This window comes from Cetorhinus maximus, chromosome 29 (genome assembly GCF_964194155.1).
Source record: "Cetorhinus maximus chromosome 29, sCetMax3.hap1.1, whole genome shotgun sequence".
Taxonomy (NCBI): domain Eukaryota; kingdom Metazoa; phylum Chordata; class Chondrichthyes; order Lamniformes; family Cetorhinidae; genus Cetorhinus; species Cetorhinus maximus.
In genome coordinates this window covers 18976680-19000525 of record NC_135907.1, presented here as the reverse complement: position 1 = coordinate 19000525, position 23846 = coordinate 18976680, and the positions used below count along the sequence as shown (strand labels likewise).

Sequence of the window (23846 nt, the reverse complement as noted above, 5' to 3'; positions counted from 1 at the left end):
CCCAATCACAAGTGGAGCTCCTCCTTTTGATATTGGAATTCCTCAACAAAGATATGAATAAAAAGACAGGGCAACAGGTTAAAAAAAAACAATAATTTATTTATTTTACAATTTTTTTATTTTCTAATGAACACTGAGCAGCGATTGAGACATACCTTTCCCACCCGCCATCCCAGACCACCCACCCCCGAACCCAGAGTCGGCTTGGAGTCTACCTGGCTTTCACGCCCAGACTGGCCGTTTCGTTGAGCGTCTCCAGGATCTTCTTCTGAGCCATTGCCCTGCGTAGGTGAAGTTTGTAATCCTCCATCAAGAGGTCATCGTAGCGTTGCACTGCCATGTACATGCTCTTGATGACTAGTCCAGTATTGAGGAACAAACTTCTGGTTTGGAAATCCGAAATGTTTATTAGCCACCTGCAGCCAAGGAAAGAAAGACTTTCATTTCTATAGTGCCTGGCACATCCTCAAAGCGCTTCGCAGCCTAGCAAGTGCTTTTTGAACTGAAGTCACCCGTTGTAGGAAACGTGGCAGCCAATTTGCACACAGCAAGCTCCCACAAACAGCAATGTGATAATGATTGGATCATCAGTTTTAGTGATGCTGGTGAAGTGACAAATGCTTGCCAGAACATTGGGGGAACTCCCCTGCTCTTCTTTGAAACAGGATCGCGGAATGTATAGGGCCCTGGCTTAATGTCGCACACGAAAGGCGGCACCTCTGGCAGTGTTGCGCTCCCTCAGTGCTGAGAAACCATCCAATTTGTGCTGGCCTGGCAGGATTGAGGCAAGTACATTTTGACAATGTGTACAAAATGGAGGCTGCGAATGACTTGTTCTCGCTCTGTCGTTACAGTTCCACCAACTCTCACAAGCTCATTCCTCAATCTACTGCCCAGCCATTTGCCTGCCTTTCTCTTGTGATTTCTTCCTGGGCAGGCAGAGCCAACAATGAAGGGAGAGCTCTCCCAGCATTCATAGCAAGAACGAAAGCCCTCTATTAAGACCACAGAGCCCAGGATTTTAATAGCGGGCTTCGAATTGCCTGTGAATGTTTGGTAACCTTGACTTCCTGCTAGCCCACAGTGAGAAAAAGAAACAGGAAGCCAAAATATGACAGCTGGGCAAGCTATGGAGAGGAAAATGTGTCCCAGAAGGAGAAAACAGTAAAAACTGGGAAATAAGAATACTGGTCCAAACTGGTCTTGTATGCCTTAAAATGGAACACCAGTAAAACTGGGAAACAGTACTGGCAAGAACTGTTTTTTTCCTTCTGCGGTGTGACTAGAGGGTGGCTGAGATAACGGCGATGTGAGAGTAATGAAGAGGGGGGAATGGTAGTCATGTGACCTGGCCAACCTCTCATGTGATCAGACTTCGCTTTGTCCTTTAACCTTCTCAGCAATCCTCATACCAGGCAGTTGACTGATAGTTCTGCTTTTAAAGGACCCACATGGAGTCTCTATGTGAGATCTAGGGCAAGATTTTACCCGTGGGCTTGGAGACTCCAATGTCAGGGTCAAAAAGGAGACCAAAACCCATACTGAATGGGAAATGGTCACCCAGCAGTGACCTGTGGCCGAATTAGCCAATTACTGGCCAGAGGGTGGCATGTCATCCGATTAGGGCCAATAGGAGATCTTCGAACATTGGAATTCAGAAGAGAGAGGGGTGACTTGATTGAGGTATATAAGATCCTGAACGGTCTTGACAAGGTGGAGGTGGAAAGGATGTTTCCTCTTATGAGTGAGTCCAGACCTAGGGGGCACTGTTTTAAAATTAGCTATCACCCTTTTAGGACAGAGAACAGGAGAAATTATTTCTCAGAGGAACTTTGGTACTCTCTGCCTCAGGAGGCGCTGGAGGCGGGGTCATTGAATGTTTTTAAGGTGGAGGTAGATAGATTCTTAGATAAGAGAAAAATACTGCAGATGCTGGAAATCTGAAACAAAAACAGAAAATGCTGGAAAAACTCAGCAGGCCCGACAGTGTCTGCGGAGAGAGAAAAACAAAGTTAACGTTTCGAGTCCGTATGACCCTTCTTCAGAGCTCTGACTCGAAACGTTAACTTTGTTTTTCTCTCTCCGCAGACGCTGTCCGACCTGCCGAGTTTATCCAGCATTTTCTGCAGATTGATTCTTGCCAGGCACGGGAATCACAGGCTGTGGGGGGGGTAGATGGGGATGTGGAATTCGAAACACGAGCAGATCAGCCATGATGTTAATGGGTAGCGGAGCAGGCTCGAGGGGCTGAATGGCCTACTCCTGCCCCTAATTCATATGTTCATATGTAAACAGAAACTCGCCTTTCCAGGGGAGAAGGTGAGAGGGCTCCTCAAGAAGGTAACATAATAATAGCCCTCGGGGAAATCCCAACAAAAACCACAATTGAAACGACACAAACATATGGAATGTTAGGAAGTTAGGGAGATAATCAGCCTCACCCATCAATGGAGAATGGCTCCCGATAGGGAACTGGTCTGACACTGTCTTCCCTAAAGAGCACCTTCCAAACCCACGACCACTACCACCCAGAAGGACAAAGGCAGCAGGCACATGGGAACACCACCACCTGGAAGCTCCCCTCCGTGCCACTCACCATCCTGACTTGGAAATATATCGGCCGTTCCTTCACTGTCGCTGGGTCAAAATCCTGGAACTCCCTAACAGCGCTGTGGGTGTACCTACACCACATGGACTGCAGTGGTTCAAGAAGGTGGCTCATCACCACCAGCTCAAGGGCAACTAGGGATGGGCAAGAAATGCTGGCCCAGCCAGTGATGCCCACATCCCATCAACTAAAAATATTTTTAAAAAGAGAAAATATCTTCAAGAGCTGACCTGTTGCTGGCAGGGCTATGATTGGTGGAAAGCCTTTTCTTCCAGTCTGTGTTATGTGACTTTGCAATAAAAATGCACTCACGTAGGAAGCATAGACTTGAAGTGCCACTTTACAAAGCTGCCAGAAATATGTGTCCTCTCTAGAAAGTGATTTAAAGTGAACCGTCACATCTTATAGATATATATTAAATGGATTGTGACACTTCTGCTATTCATCACAGGCAAAGAGGGTGACACCAAGTATCAGAGCAGAGGATCAAACTGGAATCTTGCTTTTTGTTTTAACAGGAGGACCTGTAGCATGTCCAGTGGCATGAGCTTTTATTCTGGAGGAGAGGTTGAGAAAGGGGTCAGGGACTGGAGTGGAATGGGACAACTTACTAGGTAGGGATTTGGGGAGGGTGGGAGAAGTGCGTGGGTCACGCACAAGCACCAGTCACTATCCACTACCCCCTCCAGGTGAGCCCACAACAAGTGTGATGCCAACTATAACTATTCAACAGCTGAGGCATCGCAGCCATGCACGATTGTTGCCTGTAGATGCCCTTGGGTAGCATCGCTTCCCATTTCGCAAGGGAGAGGCAGTCCCAGGGCAGCTGCTCCCCCCACCCCGTTCGACCCACACTGAGGCATTATGCGGACACCCAGCCTGCCTTGAAAGGTCAGTCGGCAGAGTCTCCCCCTCACCTGTTCTTCAGCCCTGAAGAGCCGCAGATGACATTGACGTTTTCGAACCGGATGCTGGTGATTTTCCCCAACTTGAAGGCGTTGGGGAGAACGCTCTCAGCTGCCGTCATGATGTCCTGGTGCGTGAGGTCGAGATCAGGCTGTAAGGAACATGGGCAAGTTATCAATGAGGCTTTGCCAACTCTTGCACAGCCAAATTTCGTCACATGGTTTCCTGCCCATCCCCCCACCCAACTCTCCCACCATTGGTTGGCTAATGCACCCAATTGGAATGCCAACAGACTGCCTGTTGTCTGATTGGATGATTCTTGATCTTCAATCAAGCAACCCTCTTTCCCCCACCTTCAATACTTTTATGAATGAAAAAATATTTTGTAAATGCTCCTTTGATTTTACCTTTGCAGGAGTTTGACCCCTGACCCCTGGAGCCTCCAGGGCAATCCTGGAGGGCTGGCAACCCAAGATTGACCTGTTGCACCTGGGAGTTGTCACCGCCCTCCCGCGTTTTCCCAACAATGAGGACTGCTCTTGGTGAGCAGCAGCTTCCGCCCACCATTATATCACACCTGAGACTATAGGCTGTTTTTTTAAATCTTTCATGGGATGTGGGCGTCACTAGCTAGGCCACCATTTGATGCCCATTCCTAATTGCTCTTGAACTGAGTGGTTTGCTAGGCCATTTAAGAGTCAACCACATTGCTATGGGTCTGGAGTTACATGGAGGCCAGGCCAAGTAAGGATGGTAGATTTTTTTCTTCCCTAAAGGGCATTGGTGAACCAGATGGGTTTTTACAACAATCAGCAATAGTTTCATGGTCACTATTATGGAGACTAGTTTTTAAATTGTGCTAGTGGGCATGGTGGGATTTGAACCCATGTCCCCAGAGCATTAGCCTGGGCCTCTAGATTATTAGTAGAGTGACATTGCCACTCTGCCACCATTTCCCCACAATCCCGACCATGGGATTTTGCCTCAGACTTTGGGAACCTGATGTAGGTACAAATGGGTGTCCTGCACCCACGCTCACCAGGAACCAGACAGGTAGAACGATTCTCCCCCTGTTTGGCCCCCTCCACACTGGTCATCCAATTAAGGATGCAGACCAGCTCCCAATGCCGACAGCCCATTCATGGCTCTAGAACCTCGGCAGCCTCACCAAAGAGAGAGAGAGATGGGCGCTGCTGAGGCAGGTCGGTGACCCGCAAGGGCCCCTCATAAGGGGTCGGACCCTCGGAGGCATAAAATTCAGCTATAAAGTCAGAGGAGGGGCCAAGCCAGGCAGGCCCCTCAGAACAGAGGGGCACAGCGTTTGGGTGGCTGGGGGGTTTTGGTGGGGTGGGGGGGGCGGTGGTGGCCTTTGCTACTTGTGGCCCCCACTTTGTGGGATGGAGCCCCCAGCCCCGACTGGTGTGCCCCCACCCCACCCCCCCCACCCCGCACTGCCGCAGGGAGGCCACCTCCAAGGACATGGCAGCCTCCCCTGCGGTGGGGTGTGGGCTGGTGGTGACTCCACCACAGGTAAAATGCCAGCGAGTTGGGAAAATTGCCCCTAATTGGGGCCGTCATGATTTAAATTGGCTTCCCCTCTCCGTTTGGCAGAAACGCCGATGGGAATGAGTCCGGCAGTTGACGCAATGCGACACCCCCTCACCCCAACTCCTCGCTGCACCCGTCTCCGAGCCCCCATCCTGGGGCCAGGAAAAGTCCGCCCTAAGTGTCAAGGGGCTGATCAACCAGGAGGGCATCACCTCCCTACTTCTAAGCCAGTGACCATCACCTTCCAAGCGACCTCACTCTGAAGGCCAGTGAGAGTGTCAGGGATATTCATCTACAGAAGGTGTCACAGTCTATCCTCTCCCCTCCCACTTTTATTCCAGCAGGTTTGCAATTGGCAGAGGTGAACCATTCATTTGCAGTCCCAGTTGCTGTGTCAGGCATTAGAAGGTTGTGGGTTCAAGTCCCATTCTGGAGACTTTAACACAAGATCCAGCCCAAGGCCCCTGTTGTGGTACTGAGGGGGTGCTGCAATGTCAGAGGTACCGTTGTTGAGCTGTGGCAGTAACTGAGGCTCTGTTGGTCCCTCTTGGGTAGTTGTTGAAAAGATTGCCCCAGTCATCATTTTGAGGAAGAGCAGCGGGAGTTCTCTCTGGTGTCCTGACCAATGTTTATCCCTCGACCAACATCACCAAAAAAAAGCAGATGAGCCGATCATTGTCACATTGTCTGTTTGTGGGAGCTTGCTGTGCACAACTTAGCTGCCACATTTCCTGCAACGACTACTCTTCAAAAAAGTATTTCATTGGCTGTAAAGCACCTTTGAGATGGCCATGGTATTGTATCTTAGATTTTATTTTTAGCCTCATAAATGAATTAAACCAATCACAACCGGGGTTGGATATCACCAGTCTTGACAGCACCACAACCGCAGTGATGCAGACAGAAACGGCTCCTGGCTTATCTGTGGCGGGAGCTGCTTTGACCTCTTGCCAGGGCAGTGGAGGCACGGCATTGGCCAGGGTTTCTGCTCCCAATCGTCACCCAGGGAGCCCTGTCGGGAAAAAGGTGCCTCTCGACCACGGGGTGGGGAAGAGGTTAGGATGGAGTCCCCCATGGTGAATAGCCCCATGCCACTCGCTGTCTGAGCTTCCGTCGGCCTATGGGTGAGGTACCAGGGAGTGCTGACCCCTGTGGGTCAGTAGCCCTGCCAAACTCCAGGGAGGAGGGAAAGACTGGGCAGCAATTTTTTTTCCAGCTGTTTCATTTTTCGGAATTATAAGCGTGAATTGCTGGCAAACCAGAAACAATATCCAAGTCTCCGCCCTTTCGCTAATGATAGGAATTCCACAGATAATGAGCACTTTATACAGCAATTAACTCTCATCACCCTGACTGTTTACCAACACCAGTGAGCATGTTGTACTTTAATCACCAGCTGATGGGATCCCAGAGCTACATCCCTGAGGTGTTGGCAAGTTGAAGGGGAGAGCCACATTACTCAAGCCGCGGCTCTACATAGAGGTTGCCAACTCTACCTGCACCGACTCCTGGACACTCCCTCACATGACCTCCTATTCCCACCCCGCAACTCCCCGTGCCCCCGCCCCCCCAAAACCATCCTGCCTCCCCCACACTTGCCTTTGGTTGTTTGACTTGTCCATCATCATGGCGCCCCCAGCTTCCCTCAGCCAATCAGAACATGAGGTGTTACCTGATTGGATGGCACCTGACTGTCAATCAAACAGCCCTTACCCTACCCCATCCAATATTATTTGACCCAATAATAAGCGGAAATTGAAAAGGAAATGAAACAAGGGACAACACATGTTTAAAAATTATGTTTCAAAAGCGCGCTGGCAAAATTCAAAACATGATTGTTCTTGTATATTGTTGCAAAGAGAGATGTGTTGTCAAAGCTTTTCGTCTTTCACACATCAGGACAAACACAAGAATACCAAATTTCAAACTATCACAATTTATACTACAGGAGAAAAGGGTGCTGATTGGTTGGCAAGTCCACTCTGATTGGCTGTGGTGTCACCGTGGAGAAAGTTCCATCGTCCTACAGTAAAAACCCCTGGATGGTTGGCAACTCAGATTCTCCGCCCTAGGGAGTGAGAGGTCTCAATTCGAAGGGTTCCAGGGATGAGGGATGTTAGATACAAGGTTAGGTTGAAGAAACTGGTGTTGTTCTCCTTGGGGCAAAGGGGATTGAGGGGAGATTTGATCGAGGTGTTCAAGATTACGACAGGTTTCGATAAACTAGACAAAGAAAAGCTCTTGCCATTAGTCGATAGTGCAAGGACAAAGATTTAGGGTTTGAGGCAGAGTTATGGAGGGGGAGGGGGATGGGATTTGAACAAGGATTATTTAAGCAGTGAGTGGTAATGACCTGGAACTCACTGCCCACAAAGATGGTGATGATCAATGATTTCAAAAGGAATTTGGCACTTAGGGAAGTAAACTTGCAGGAATACAGTGAGTGTGCATTGGGACTCTATGGATGGGTACTTCTGGAAGGGTTGCTGAGAGCGAGAGAGAGAGAGAGAGAGGGGCGAGGGGAGGAGGAGATTAAAAAAAAAAGATTTTTTTCAAAAAAATTATGAACTACAGGGGGGCAATACGAAGGAGAGGTGAGCTCCTGAGCAGCGACGAAGCCTTAGTCACCCGAGGCAAAATGCAAAGTAAACTCTGATGCACTCAAAGCTTTACCGGACATTCAACACAGACAGTCAGAGGCTGTGAGGCAGGCGTGTCCTGAAACTTCCGAATTCCTGGCATTTCTGTATCCAGTGCTTCGTACTTGGAAATGAATTGCTTCAGATGTTTCTTCCTATTTAAAACAGCACAAAGACACATCACTGTGGAATTGTATTTAACAATGATCTGTACACTGACTGATGTCTCTCAGTCCCTCTCTCTCAGGGAGATATCTCATACACTGACTGGTGTCTCTCAGTCCCTCTCTCTCAGGGAGATATCTGTACACTGACTGGTGTCTCTCAGTCCCCTCTCTCTCAGGAAGGTTATCTGTACACTGACTGGTGTCTCTCAGTCCCTCTCTCTCAGGAAGGTATCTGTACACTAACTGGTGTCTCTCAGTCCCTCTCTCCCAGGGAGATATCTATACGCTGATTGGTGTCTCTCAGTTCCCTCTCTCTCAGGGAGACATCTGTGCACTGACTGGTGTCTCTCAGTCTCTCTCAGGGAGATATCTGTACACTGACAGGTGTCTCTCAGACCCTCTCTCTCAGGGAGATATCTTTACATTGACTGGTGTCTCTCAGTCTCTCTCAGGGAGATATCTGTACACTGCTGACTCAACACACACCAAACTCTCCCTAGAGTTGTCTAGAGAGATGGTTTTCACTTGTGGCTGGGCTGGGTTACGGGATGGTGTAGGGGTTGGGGATGGGGAACCTGAACACATTTAGTTTACTGCAGGAAACACTGTGTTTGAACATTCCTCTGTACCTACGCTGATTTGAAGATAGTCGACCGGCCAGTTTTGGTGGCATTGATGGTCTCGCTGAGGAGATTGAAACTCAATCTGGATGGTTCCCCTGGCTCTGTGCTGTGGGCATTATCTGGGAGGGACACAAATCAGATTCTCAATGGTGTTTGTGAATTTCGCAGGTTGAAACAGAAGATCCAGTTTTCTGTACGTTTGTGTGTGTGTGTGTGTGTTTGTGTGAGTGCGTGTGCGTGAGTGTGTGTGCATGAGTGTGTAAGAACATGCGCGTGAGTGTGTTTGTGTGTGTGTATGTGCGTGCATGAGTGTGAGCGTGTGTGTGAGTGTGTGCGTATTTACATAAATGTGAATGTGTGTGTGTGTATTTGTGTGTGTGCATGAGTTTGAGTGTGTGTGCGAATGTGTTTGTGTATGTGTATGAATGTAAATGAATGTATGTGTGTGTATTTACATAAATGTGAATGAGTGTGTGTGTGTGTACATGAGTTTGAGTGTGTGTGCGAATGTGTTTGTGTATGTGCATGAATGTAAATGAGTGTATGTATGTGTGTGCATGAATGTGAATGAGTGTGTGTGAATGTGTTTGTGTGTGCCTGAGCAAGTGTGCGTGTTAGTGAGTTTGTGACTGTGTGTATGTGTGAGTGTGCACGTGTGTGTGTGAGTCTGTGAAACCTCTTTCTTGCACAGTTTCTACGTGAGTTTCTCATTTAGTTGTGTAAAAGTAGATTCTCTTCCCTCAAGAATAAGAAGATTGAGAGGTGATTCAAAAGCAGAGTAAAATTGGTTGGCTACTTCTCCTTCAATCTTGTTAATTTGCAGCCTGCTGTGTGACTGGGAATTCAAATCATCCCCTAGGAAAGAATTCACTAGAATTGACCCCAGAGCAAAATGATAAGAGTTAATTTATGAGAACAAGTTTCATAAACTAGTCTTACATTCCTTTGAATATGGGAGTTCAAGCTACAATTGTCTTGTAAAAGGATTGAATACTGAGGGAGAGCTGCACTGTCGGACGAGATGTTCAAACATCTGCCATCTCGAGTGAATGGAAAGGATCTCACAGCCTCTATTTCGAAGGGGAGAGGGGGGGAGCGCTCCTTGTTGCCCTGGGCAATATTTACCCCTCACCCCAACACCTCATGTAAGATTGTTTGGTGGTTATTGCTTTGCTGTTCGTGTGAGCTCCCTGTGCAGGCGTTGGCTGCTGCCCCATCCCCCCCACTAAACTACAACAGTGACCACACTTCAAAAACCCTGCCTTGGTTGTAAAGTGGAGGGCATTCAGAGGTAGTGAAAGGCGCTATAGAAATGTAAGTTCTTCCTTTTTTTTAATTGTGCGACTGAAGCTGTCCCCAGGAAGGGGAAGAATAGGGTGTGAAAACGACGGGTGGGAGGTTGAAGGGAAATGTGCGCAAAAGCGTGAAAATTCACTCACAATGGTCGTCATACTCACCACAAAATTAACCAGAAGTGAACTCACCAGGATTTTTGGTGGAATCCATTTGCAATGGGTCTTCCTGCCCTTAATAAAAAAAAAGTTCTCAAACCGATCGGCGATATCTCCACTGTCGGGAGGTACCTGGTCACAATGGGTCAGGGGTGCTCTGACCTGTGGCCCTTGTGCTTTGTGATGTTAGAAATAACAATGGAGGGTAGCTAACCTGCCCCTTCCACCCCTCCCACCGCTCAAAACCACCGTCCCCCCCACCCCACCCCAACCCCCCGCTCGACACCACCACCCCCCACCCCTCCATTGTGATGTCGACCGAGAGTTCGAACTCTCCTGTGAGGTGACGCTCCCTTTGTGAGGTGGGAACTCGCAAACTCTGGGCCAAACCTTTCTGCCCGTTCCAGGTGTCAAACTGATCCTCCCCGGTCTCCCAGTGAGCGAGAACCCTGACTGACCTTCCAATCCAGCCTCACGTGCCCAACTCCAAGCGCAAACTCGAGTAGTCTGGGGTTAGTGAGGGAAAAGGGAAAGGCCGTGGGGGCAGTTTCAAAAGCAGGCCATCGGGTGAAGCCTGAGAAAAGCAGGCGAGAGATTCTTGGACATGTGGTGAGGAGCCTTGTGCACCCATTGGTGTCGGCACTCAACCTGTGTTAGTCTGCGTCTAACACACTCCAGTCTGTGTTAGTCTGCGTCCAACACACTCCAGCCTGTGTTAGTCTGCGTCTAACACACTCCAGCCTGTGTTGGTCTGCGTCTAACACACTCCAGCCTGTGTTAGTCTGCGTCTAACACGCTCCAGCCTGTGTTACCCTGTGTCTAACACACTCTAGCCTGAGTTACCCTGTGTCTAACACACTCCAGCCTGAGTTACCCTGTGTCTAACACACTCCAGCCTGTGTTAGTCTGTGTCTAACACACTCCAGCCTGTGTTAGTCTGTGTCTAACACGCTCCAGCCTGTGTTACCCTGTGTCTAACACACTCTAGCCTGAGTTACCCTGTGTCTAACACACTCCAGCCTGAGTTACCCTGTGTCTAACATGCTCCAGCCTGTGTTAGTCTGTGTCTAACACACTCCAACCTGTGTTAGTCTGCGTCTAACATGCTCCAGCCTGTGTTACCCTGTGTCTAACACACTCCAGTCTGTGTTACCCTGTGTCTAACACACTCCAGCCTGTGTTAGTCTGCGTCTAACACACTCCAGTCTGTGTTTGTCTGCGTCCAACACACTCCAGTCTGTGTTAGTCTGTTCTAACACACTCCAGCCTGTGTTAGTCTGCATCTAACACACTCCAGTCTGTGTTACCCTGTGTCTAACACACTCCTGGCTGTCTAATCTTGTCTGTAACATTATGGCGCCCGCATTCTCTTCAGTATTTATGACCTCATCCCTCGGACCTTGAATTAAAGTACACGGGGATATGAATGGAGGGAGGGAACCGGGCAGCTGACTCAGACATTTCACAGCGTCTCACTGTCAAAGTTTCTCAACCTCCTTCCTGAAACATTACCAATCCAAAACCTTCGGATTATTTGGCAAATTCCCGTTCTGCAGGAGGATCTGACCTCCGAGCCTGGGATCGAGGGAAGCACAGACAGAGTTCATTTTGATTAGCAATCAGACATTTACAACCCTGGTTTACTCAGCGGTGGAGTCGGTGAGGTGCGTGTACATTAACAGAATTGCTTATTGGAAAGGAACATTTATGTGCAGATAAATCCAGCACTACACTTTAAGCATCTTTACTAATAAAGTTAGACGACATGTTTATTTCTTTAATTCAAATTTTGTTCCTTTAATTAAGCCAATGTCAGCAAATACTTGCTACTGATCCCCTTCTGTGTGCCTCAGTGCCTGATCCTGCTCGGACAGTACATACTGTGTAGAACATAAGAAGGCAACATAAGAACTTAAGAAATTGGAGCAGGAGGAGGCCATTCAGCCCTTCGAGCCTGCTCCATAATTCAATATGGTCATGGCCGATCCTCTACCTCAACTCCACCTTCCGGCACTTTCCTCATATCCCTTAATTCCCTTAGTGCCCAAGAATTTTTCGACCTCTGTCTTGAATAAGCACAACAGAGCATCCACAGCTCTTGGGGGCAGAGAATTCAAAGATTCACAATCCTTGGGGGTGAGGAAATTTCTCCTCATCTCGGTCCAAAATGGTCGTCCCTGTGTTCTGAGACTGTGACTCCGAATTCCACACTCCCAAGCCTGGGGATACAGCCTCTCAGCATCTACCCTGACAGGATATTTCACGTTTCAATGCAATCACCTCTGCTTCATCCATATTCTGGAGAAAATAAGCCACAACCACTGAATCCCTCCTCAAAGGGCAATCCTCTCATCCCAGGAATCGATTTTGTGAACCTTCAATGAACTCCTTGGAAAGCGAGTTATCCTTCCTTAGGTCAGGAGACCAAAAATGCCAACATTGTGCTCCAGGTGCGATCTCAGCAAAGTGAAATTTATTTAATCTTACGCTGTAATCCTTTTGCAAGAAAGGCTAACAGGTCAACTGTTGAGGAGTGTTTCACACCCACCTGCTATCGCACAGCGAAAGAAAGAGTTGCATTTACAAAGAGTATCTTCCATAATCATCGTACGTCCCAATGAGCTTGACGTGCTTCGGGTACTTTTTGAAGAGTTGTCACTGTTGTTATGTTGGAAACAGGGCAGCCAATCTGCGCACAGCAAGATCCCACCAGCAGCAATGTGATAACGACCAAGATAACCTGTGTTTTGGTGATGATGGTTGAGGGATAAATATTGGCCAGGACACCGGGTAGAACTCCCCAACTCTTCTTCGAAACAGCGCCGTGGGATCCTGTACACCCACCTGAGAGGGCAGGCGAGGTCTTGGTTTAACGTCTCATCCGAAAGGCAGGACCTCTGACAATGCAGCACTTCCTCAGCAGCGCACTAAAGCGTCAGCCTGGAACTTTGTGTCTGGTGTTGGGGGTCAAACCCTCAACAGCCTGACTCAGAGGTAAGAGACATACCCATTTGGCCACAGCTGACACTTGATGGTGTCTCAGCGTTGGCTCCCGTACAATATGCACGGGGAGAAAGAGGAAACTTTACATCAGTTCAGTGATGTACAGCTTGTGTGAGCCTCAGGCTTGTTCAGCAGTCCCTCGGGATCGAGGGTGACTTGTTTCCACTCCGGTTGTTGGGTTCTGAGGTGGATGATAAATCCAATGCGGGGTCTGCAGACTCTGCCACATGTGGGGCCAGTGGTGCTGGGTAGGTGGGTATTTTGGGGGGTCTCTGACATCTCGACTTGACCTCTGCACCTTCCCGACGAAGTCTCCCGACCTGCTGGGTGCCTCCCCCGAATGAACCTTCTCCATTTTGGGTCGGGCACGAGCCAGGGCCTCCTGTGAGCTGGCGGGGATGTCTGACCTCTGCAGGGGCGGGTGGGACTTTGAGGACATCCCTAAAGTGTTTGCCGCTGCCCTCCCGGGAGTCCTCCCGTCACAAGCTCCGAGCGGAGCAGTTGCTTCGGGAGTCCTGGCGTTCGACACGCGAGCGGACATGTCTCGCCCGGAGGAGCTGGGGGTTCGATTGATTGGCGGCTCTCGATGTTGGGCAAGCTGACCTGGGAGGGGACGTCGGTGGTTGGACCCTTTCTTGCCGTCGGATTTGGAAGACCCTACAGAGGCGCTAATGTTGATACTTCCCCAGTGCTGTGAGGCGATGGTTTGGGTTGTCCGAGTCTCTGGAGCAAAGAGGAGGGCAGGGGGTCACCACTGCCCAGTAAAACCCTGACCTCAGCCTCCTGTGTGTGACGAGCTGGTCTTCTTTTCTTCAGTCAGCCCAAGGCTGAGCTGGCACCCTGGAGGCGGTGATGAATTTTGTCCGCTGCGTCTATCTTCCTCGGGGTGGGGGGGAGGGTGCCCAGAAAAGGAAAATTGTCCACATTTTCCAGGGTCTCGCCCGTGACCTTAACTGACGTGGGCGTGGGGGTGGGGGTGGGGCAGGGGGATGTTGTGCTGGCTGGAAGAGGACCTTCCTTATCTGGGTGTTTAGCGAAAGGCCCATTTTCCCCGGATGCTTCGGAGAAGGAGCCTCAGTGCGGCCAGCGGCACCTGCAGAAGTCCCAAGTCATCGGATTGCCAACTAGGACCTGCAGGTTCACGAATCGCCAGCAGGGGGTAGCAAAAGCACAGCCTACTCCGAAGCCTCGGCATCCTGGCCCTGGTCCAGAACTCCGGCCGAGAGATCAGGGAGCGTGAAAGGAAGAGCCTGAGGGGAACCAGTGGCCTGTGCTGAGGAGGCTAAAACCAGTCCAGGGCACCCAGTGACACTCAGTGACCAGCAAGGCCGCCTGGAGAGTGAGCGCCTGAGCCTGGACGAGGAGTTAGATTGTGAAGATATAACCTCTGCAGAGACTCGTCACGATAAAGCCAGCCTGACAGCTCTTCCTTAGGGTTGCCAACTCTGACTGGACACATTCCTGGAGATCTCATCACATGACCTCCAGTCTCCAGCTGCCCATTTCTGTTAACTAATAATGTAAAGATGGGCATTTATTTTCAATGCCCCCTAAGATGTTACTCACAGCCGGGTCCAGGAGATTTATCTTCAAATTCCTGAAAGACTCCAGGGCAAAGTCCGAGCTGTTGGCAAAGTCCGAGGGGTCATGGGTTTGAGTCCCAACGCCGGGGACCTGATCACAAAATCCAAGCTGCCACTCCCGGTGCAGTGCCGAGGGAGAGCTGCACTGCCAGAGGTGCCCTCTTTCAGATCAGACACCGAGAAACCCATGCCCCGACCACCTAACCTGGGCCACCATTCTCCCGTCAATAAAAATCTCCAAAGTCAGGCGGGTGCGGAGTGTGGGATCTTGCTGTGCACAAAATTGCCGCCGCGTTTGCCCGCAGCCAGTCAGTCGTTCGTTGGGTCTGAAATGGTTTGAGATGTGATGCCCATTGTAGGAATGCCAGTCACCTGCCAGTCACCTGCCCATCTGGCTGCCAAATTGACGGTGCTGTTTTTGACAAGAGGCTCACAGGAGCCTCGGCCAAGTGACAAGCAGCAGGGGCGGGGGTCATGGGGATAACTCCCACCCACCCCCAGAGCCACCCACATTACAACCAACAATATTGAGCCTTGACCAACTCAGCTGACAAGGTTGAATCCCAGGTCCTTAGTCCCTCCTTATCACTGTAGCCTCCTCCAGCCCTCAACCCTCCGAGATCTCTGTAACCTCCTCCAGCCCTCAACCCTCCGAGATCTCTGTAACCTCCTCCAAACCTCAAACCTCCGAGATCTCTGTAACCTCCTCCAGCCCTCAACCCTCCGAGATCTCTGTAACCTCCTCCAAACCTCAAACCTCCGAGATCTCTGTAACCTCCTCCAGCCCTCAACCCTCCGAGATCTCTGTAGCCTCCTCCAGCCCTCAATCCTCCAAGATCTCTGTAACCTCCTCCAGCCCTCAATCCTCCGAGATCTCTGAAACCTCCTCCAGCCCTCAACCCTCCGAGATCTCTGTAACCTCCTCCAGCCCTCAACCCTCTGAGATCTCTGTAACCTCCTCCAGCCCTCCACCTTCCGAGATCTCTGTAACCTCCTCCAAACCTCAACCCTCCGAGATCTCCGTAACCTCCTCCACCCTCCACACACACACACACACAGGCACACACACCTACACACACTCATACTGACACACATGCATAGGTACATATACACACTCACACTTACTCACACTCACATCCACACACACACTCACTCAAACCTACATCTACTCACACCTACACACATGCATGTACAGACTCACACCTACACATATGCACACATACACAGAAACCCACTCTTATACTTATCCACACACTTATATATACCTGTGCACACAAACAAACATACACAGCTATACTCAAACACACCAACAAACGCACACATCTACATTCAAACACACACACATCTACACTCACACACACAAACACACATCTACACTCAAACACACAAACACATACATCTACGCTCAAACACTCACACCCAGATGGGGAGAGATTGCAGAAATCCTCAGCTCCAGGAAATCATTGCCATGATCTAAGCTGAGCTTCAGTGACCTCTCAAGGGTTTCAGGGTTGAGTGAAGCTCTTCATTCCTCCATTACTTTTAACAACACAGGGCAAGACCCCTTTGCCAACTCCACTCAGGACAGGCCAGGAGTCTCCAGGAATGAAGGATTAATCCCCTGGATTCTGCTGTGAGCAACAATCAGGAGAATGACCATTGTTTCATTCAAAAGCAAATTGTCTTTTTTTCATTTTCTGTAAGGAACTGTATAAAAGTATCGGAGATGAGGGAAAAGGCTGTTCGATCAGGTGGGAGACCATATGATTAAAAACCCCAGGAAGATGTCCAACCAAAGTTCCCGAGCTGACTCCTCCCTCACTGCTCCGAAAAATTGCCGCCCCTCCATCACACCCTTCACCACGCACCACAGGACTGTATTGGACCACCTCTCACTCTGGTTGCAGACATACGCTCGCCTCTTCCTTGCTCACATTCCACACCATCCACTAGCAGTACCTCCTTCTCGCTCGCCCACCTTAACACCGTCACCGACTTCTCAACTCTCACCGCTCCCTCCTTGCTTCACATTCTGTCACACCCGCTTTCCACCCAACACCCTCACCCCCACCCCCACCCCCACCCCCCCACCCCCACCCCCATCCCCGCCCTGAGAACCTCAAACTTCTTCTTCCATACAACAACCAGGGGCCCACACACGTTGGCGCTCATCGATGTGGGGAGCAAACTCACCTCAGAGTCAGAAGGTTGTGAGTTCAAACCCCGCTGCAGGGCTTAGGCACAAAATCCAGACTGACTCTCCTAGTCCAATACTGAGGGAGTGCTGCACTGTCGCAGACACCGCTTCTCAGCTGAGACATTAAACCAAGCTGCCTTTGACCTTCTAGATGGCAGTGGTCATGCTGTCTAAGGAGCCTTGGTGAGTTCCTGCAGTGCATCTTGTAGATGGTACACACTGCTGCTACTGTGTGTCGGTGGTGGAGGGAGTGATTTGTTTGTGGATAGGGTGCCAGTCAAGTGGGCTGCTTTATCCTGGATGGTGTCGAGCTTCTTGAGTGTTGTTGGAGCTGCGCTCATCCAGGCAAGTGGGGAGTATTCCATCACACCCCTGACTTGTGCCTTGTAGATGGTGGACAGGCTTTAGGGAGTCAGGAGGTGAGTTACTCGTTGCAGGATTCCTAGCCTCTGACCTGCTCTTATAGCCACAGTATTTATATGGCTAGTCCAGTTCAGTTTCTGGTCAATGGTAACCCCCATAGTGTTGGATAGTGGGGGATTCAGTGGTGGTAATGCCATTGAATGTTGTTGGAGCTGTCCTGAATACTCGTTTTATTTGTATCGACCTCGGAATTCAGCACCTACTGCCATGATGAATTTTCAATAAACCAATTAACAACATCACTAAAACAGATGGTCTGGTCATTATCACATTGCTGTTTGTTGGAGCTTGCTGTGCACAAACCGGTTGGTGCGTTTCCTACATAACAACAGTGACTGCAATTCAAAAACAACTTCATTGGCTGTGAAGCACTTTGCGAGGTAGTGAAGCTACAATCTCTGACTCAGAGAGCCTTAATTGAGCCATGGCTGATAATGCCGTGTCAGATCAGTATAAAGAGATATGTCAGGAGCATCTTGCTGACAATTAGCAAGTCCCTCCCCCCGAATACGGAGCAATTAACCTTCGCAACATTGGATTCATGAATCTCAATAAATTAGAGAAGGGGAAATACTTTAATTAACTGCTTCCAACCTGACTGCCAAGGAAGCTGTATATCAAACATTGTTAACTAAACCAAGCTTCTCCCATCCTGGGTGAAGGGACAGTAAATGGCTGCTTCCTTATGAGGGCTGATTTTCTCACCACACTGACTGTTCTTCATGTGTGACGCTTACCCAGTGAGTATTGTCTAGCTATTAATGACATGGGAGTGCCACATCAAGCACACACATGTTCTCAGCTAATGCCCACACGTACTTTCAGCACAGGGTTAGATACAAAGTAAAGCTCCCTCTACACTGTCCCCATCAAACACTCCCAGGACAGGTACAGCACGGGGTTAGATACAGAGTAATGCTCCCTCTACACTGTCCCCATCAAACACTCCCAGGACAGGTACAGCACGGGGTTAGCTACAGAGTAAAGCTCCCTCTACACTGTCCCCATCAAACACTCCCAGGACAGGTACAGCACGGGGTTAGATACAGAGTAAATTTCCCTCTACACTGTCCCCATCAGTTGGGAGTTTGTCAGATGTTGTATTTGGAGTTTGGGAACGTGAGGCATTATCAGGCTTGATACAGCTTCAGGATATGGGCTCTGTAACATGGCTTTATTGGGAAAAAGCAAAAAATGAGTCAAGCCCTCTACCACCTAGATGGATAAGGGCAGCAGATGCATGGGAACACCACCAACTCCAAATTTCCCTCCAAGCCACTCACCATCTTGACTTGGAAATATATCGGCCGTTCCTTCACTGTCGCTGGGTCAAAATCCTGGAACTCCCTCCCTAACAGCACTGTGGGTGTACCTACACCACATGGACTGCAGCGGTTCAAGGAGGCAGCTCAGAACCACCTTCTCAAGGGCAATTAGGGATGGGTAATAAATGCTGGCCCAGCCAGCGACACCCACATCCAGCGACCGAATCAAAGAAGTACCCTAAACAGATATTTTGGCAAATCTAGAAGTACAGGCAGGTTCTAGAAGCTTTGAACCTTGGCCAGCTTTGATAAAATCAAATCATTAACAACATCTCTGAACGAAGTCTTGTCATTGGTCTGGAGCAGATGCAATAAGGGTAGAAGTTTCAAACTTGCAAGGGAGCCAGAATGGCCATGTGGTGTGAAGTAACTATCAGTGAACCTCCTGTCTTGCCTAAAAGGGAATGGAGTTCCCTAGATATTACCCTGTAATGCTTTACACACACAAAATGTCAGCAACTGGCCAAATTCTCAGGGGCAACATTGCATTTATACAGCGCCTTTCACAACCTCAAGATACCCCAAAGTGCTTTACATTCAATGAAGCACTTTTAGAAGCCTAATCACTTTTGTAGCCTAGGAAATATGGCAGCCAATTTGTGCACAGCAAGATCCCACAAACAGCAATGTGATAATGACCAGATCACCTCGCTTAAAAAAAACTGCTACTGTGGATGCTGGAAATCTGAAATAAGATCAGAAAATGCTGGAAATACTCAGGCAGGTCTGTGGAGATAGTGTTAGAGTTAGTGTTTCAGGTAAAGTACCTTTCTTCAGAGCCCCCGATGATCCAAGTGATGTTGGTTGAGGCTTCAATGCTGTTCAGGGCACCGGGAAAAACTCCCCCGCCCTTCTTTGAAACAGACCCGGGTCTTATACGCTTGCCTGAGTGGGCTGACAGGGGCCTCAGTTTGATGTCCCTCATGAAAGATGGCATCTCTGCCTTTGTTGAGCACCTGTAGGCACGGGGGTCAAACATTATAAACCAATCAAGCTGGTAGACAGGCTCCCAGGTGAGCATAGAGGATGTACCTCCAACAGTGCAGCACTCCCCCCGGTACCTCGCTGGATTGTCGGTCTGGACTTTGTGCTCAAGTCTTTGGAGTGGGCCTCAAACCCACCACCTTGTGACTCAGGGATAAGGATATCACCCCCTGCATTAACCTGACACAACTAACCATAAGTATGTACCGTTTTCAAAATCAATCTGCCACTAAACTTATTTAATAGCTTTAATTTTAGATTTCCATGGGAAAAACAGTCAGTAAATCTTGAGCCAGCCGTATTGCAGAAATATTTATTGCCTCTGCCAATAGATTAAATTGCTCACACACTATTCAAACCACTGACCATAATTACTGTCCAAGATTTCTGTCTTTGGTTTCATTATTCCTTCCTCAATGATTGTCTCTTCCTTCTTTCGTTCTTTCATCGTCGCTGACTAGCCCAGCATTTATTACCCATCCCTAATTGCCCTTGAGAAGGTGGTGGGTAAGAAGCCTTTTTGAACTGTTGCAGCCCATGTGGTGCAGGGAGGGCGTTCCAGGATTTTGACCCAGCAACAGTGAAGGAACGGCGATATATTTCCAAGTCAGGATGGTGTGTGGCTTGAAGGGGAACTTGCAGGTGGTGGTGTTCCCATGTGTCTGCTGCCCTTGTCCTTCTAGATGGTAGTGGTTGTGGATTTGGAAGGTGCTGTTGAAGGAGCCTTGGCCAATTGCTGCAGTGTATCTTGTAGATGGTACACACTGCTGCCACTTAAGGTGGGGATGGGGTGCCAATCAAACAGGCTGCTTTATCCTGGATGATGTTGAACATCTCGAGTATTGTGGGAGCTGCGCTCATCCCAGCAAGTGGGGAGTATTCCATCACACTCCTGACTTGTGCCTTGTAGATGGTTGACAGGCTTTGGGGAGTCAGGAGGTGAGTTACTCACTGCCCAACTCCCAGCCTCTGACCTGCTCTTGTAGCCACAGTATTTACATGGCTCGTCCAGTTCAGTTTCTCAATGGTAACCCCTAGGATGTTGATAGTGGGGGATTCAGTGATGGTAATGCCATTGAATGTCAAGGGGCGATGGTTAGATTCTCTCTTGTTGGAGATGGTCATTGCCTGGCATTTGAGTGGCATGGATGTTACTTGCCACTTATGAGCCCAAGCCTGAATGTCGTCCAGGTCTTGCTGCTGCATGTGGGCACGAACTGCTTCTATGTCTGAAAGAAACAAAAACAGAAACAGAAATACCTGGAAAAACTCAGCAGGTCTGGCAGAATCGGCGGAGAAGAGCACAGTTGACGTTTCGAGTCCTCATGACCTTCTCCGGGGTCATGAGGACTCGAAACATCAACTGTGCTCTTCTCCACCGATGCTGCCAGACCTGCTGAGTTTTTCCAGGTATTTCTGTTTTTTTGTTTTGGATTTCCAGCATCCGCAGTTTTTTTGTGTTTATCTCTGTGTCTGAAAGCCCTGGGTCAGGCAGGGAGGCAGTTTGACAGACGTTCCCCTCTTCCTTAGTATTTCAATCAGCTCGGGCACAGTTTCACACCAATCCTCTCTCTCCAACCACGCACATTGTTGGGGCTGAGTAGACGGGGGAGCCTCTGGTTGTCTGAAGCTTGGGATTCGGGGAAATTAACTTGACTCTGGGAGCCTAAGGTAGGTAGAATTACAGTCCCCAAAATCAAACATAATTACTCTCCAAGTGGCTAGGACCTGTCTGACAGTGTATTTCTCACATACAGGCTGTTTCTCAGTTCCCTACCCCCAGATCTCCTCCTACATTCATCTCTATTAACCTCTGCCTGTCTCCCACTAAGGCCCTTGAGATTATTAATGAATAGGAAGCAGTAATTACCTTAACGAGTGAAACACGAGCTGCAAAGCCCCAAGCTCAGCGTGTGCTAAGGCCTCTTAGGGAATTGGTAATCTATTATTTGTTTATGCGTCATGGTTCACTCAGAGCCGGAGAGCTGCAGAATCGAATTAACTCCAATCAGAATTAATTGTTTTCTTCTCTCCCCGACTGTCTCCATGGTTCCCGGCCCTTTGCCGTATGGCTAATTTTCCACATCAATATGTCTCGGTAGGTAGCATTTATTGCCCCTGTGTCAGAAGGTCACAGGTTCGAGCCCCATTCTGGAGGCTTGAGCGCGGAAATATGGACAGACGCTCCCTGTTCCAGCGCTGACAGAGTGCTGCACTGTCGTGAGGTGCTGTCTTAGTGGACGAGACATCAAACTGAGGCCCCACCTGCCCTCTCAGGTGGACGTAAAGGATCACTCAGGCCTGGTCTTTATCACATTGCTGTTTGTGGGAGCTTGCTGTGCACAAATTGGCGGCCGTGTTTCCCACATGACAACAGTGACTGCACTTTGAGTGGACTTCACTGGTTGGGGAAGGACTTTGAGATAAGCTGAGGTCAGGGGAGGTGCTATATGAATGCAAGTTGCCCAAGAGTGGTTTAAATTCATTTTTACCGTGGCTGCCATCCATTGGCCTGGGCGAAAGGCCCCGGGGAATACCTAAAACTGAACTGTCAGTCTGGTCGAGGGTGTGGTGATGCCCTCTGACCTGTGAGGGTCGGGCCTGCCCCTGAATGGCTTCCACCCAAGCTTGGCAAGTGCACAATCTCCGCCACTCTTGTTTTACTGTTAAACAACTATTGCTCTGCCCATGTGGTGAATCTGCCAAGATTTCCCTGCCTCGGTGCTCAATCTGAATGATGGATGTTTTAATTAAATCCTTTTTGCTTCAGGCTCCACCAGATTCTGTGTTTCCGTGTGGCAGGCCTTTATCTTATGGTGACTTTGAGAATTGGATTGTGAAGTGTACCTGACAAGGGCCTGTTGAAGGCAGAACACTCCATCCATGCAGCTAAACCTTCAAGCCAGAGGGGCCTTATTTAATGAATAAATACATTACAAAAAAGAGAGAAAGGAAGAACTTGCATTTATATAGCACCTTTGACAACCTCAGAATGTTCCAAAGCACTTTACAGTCAAGGAGGTACTTCCTGAAATGCCGTAATATATGAAATACAGCAGCCAACTTTAGCATAGCATGCTCCCACAAACAGCAATGATATAATAACCAGGTCATCTCTTTTAATGAAGCTGATTGAGGGATAAATATTGACCAAGGCACCTGGGAGAACTCATCTGATCTTCTTCGAAATTGCACCATAGATGATGGATATCAATCGAGTGGGCTGCTTTGTTCTGGAAGGTGTCGAGCTTCTTGAGTGTTGTTGGAGCTGCACTCATCCAGGCAAGTGGAGAGTATTCCATCACACTCCTGATTTGCACCTTGTAGATGGCAGACTTGCTTAGGGCAGTCAGGAGGTGAGTTACTCACCGCAGAACTCCCAGCCTCTGACCTGTCAATGTTTTATTAATTACATTGTTAAGGTTTGTTCATATCAGTTACATTGTTAAGGGAAACAGGTGATGGCTATTTGAACACATATAATTGGGGATAGCTGGGACACTGGATGTGGTCGAGGAGTGTTGACACTGAACAAAGTCAATAAACTGTCTCAGCAAGGAAAGGCTCTGTGCCTTAGTTTTGATTTCACCAACCGCTGTGGATCCTGTTAACACTTATGTGGCTGGTGCAGTTGAGTTTCTGGTCAAAGGTGACCCCTGGTTGTTGGTGGATGCAGGGGTTTGTATTGACAATGCCATTGAAGGTCAAGGGGAGGTGGTGAGAATCTCTCTTCCCGACGAAGGTTGTCTGGCTTGCGTCATGCACAGGATACTGAGCCAACCAGAGGTCCCAGTGCTGCTCTAGTAACAGGGCACCTGTATTGTATATTTTACATCTCAGATCTATGCAGAGATGCCACACCAACTTATATGTGTGTAGGAACCTGATTTGCAGTGCTTTAAGATGTCTGCTCCATGCTTCAGCTTGGGCTTGCAGCTTTCTCAGCAGTTTGTTTACTTTTCTCTGAGTCCACACCCAGGCCTAAACAATCAAGCACAGTGAGCATCAATTGCAAACAGACTCACCTAATCAAACACGGAACGATTGAACCCTGCAACCTACACAATGTTACCAGCCAATTCCTCATCATTCCGCCACCTCATTTTTTAGCGCTGCCTGCATCACCTCTTTACGTAGTGCATGTACTGATTGGGCAACAGATTAAGACGGACACATGTAGTGTTGTTGTCTGAGAAACTTGACATTTGCATGGAGATCCCCCCCCCAAGGCATAAACCAGTCCTGACTGGGTTGCTGAGGTGGGGAGGGAGCTGGCACTGAAAGAGTTAATGTCCAAGTCAGCCCTGGAGCTGAACCCGTCCGCAGCTGCTGGATGGATAGCACAATAAAAATAAGCAAACACCAGCGGACTCCGCGTGATGGTTAGTC

At 49.0% G+C, this 23846-nt stretch overlaps 2 protein-coding genes across 2 annotated transcripts in view; one reads left to right on the top strand and one right to left on the bottom strand.

The window, feature by feature from the left end:
- Positions 1-23846, top strand: part of LOC144669369 (serine/arginine-rich splicing factor 3-like) — a 388848-nt gene that overhangs the window by 134940 nt on the left and 230062 nt on the right. The window lies entirely within an intron of this gene.
- On the bottom strand, positions 124-11549 carry LOC144669341 (putative uncharacterized protein C19orf81). The gene is made up of 4 exons (XM_078531704.1): positions 11455-11549; positions 7736-7856; positions 3526-3665; positions 124-416 (listed from the first exon to the last, which is right to left on the bottom strand). The coding sequence occupies exons 1-4, from the start codon at positions 11547-11549 to the stop codon at positions 212-214; spliced, it is 561 nt and encodes a 186-aa protein (XP_078387830.1). The 3' UTR covers positions 124-211.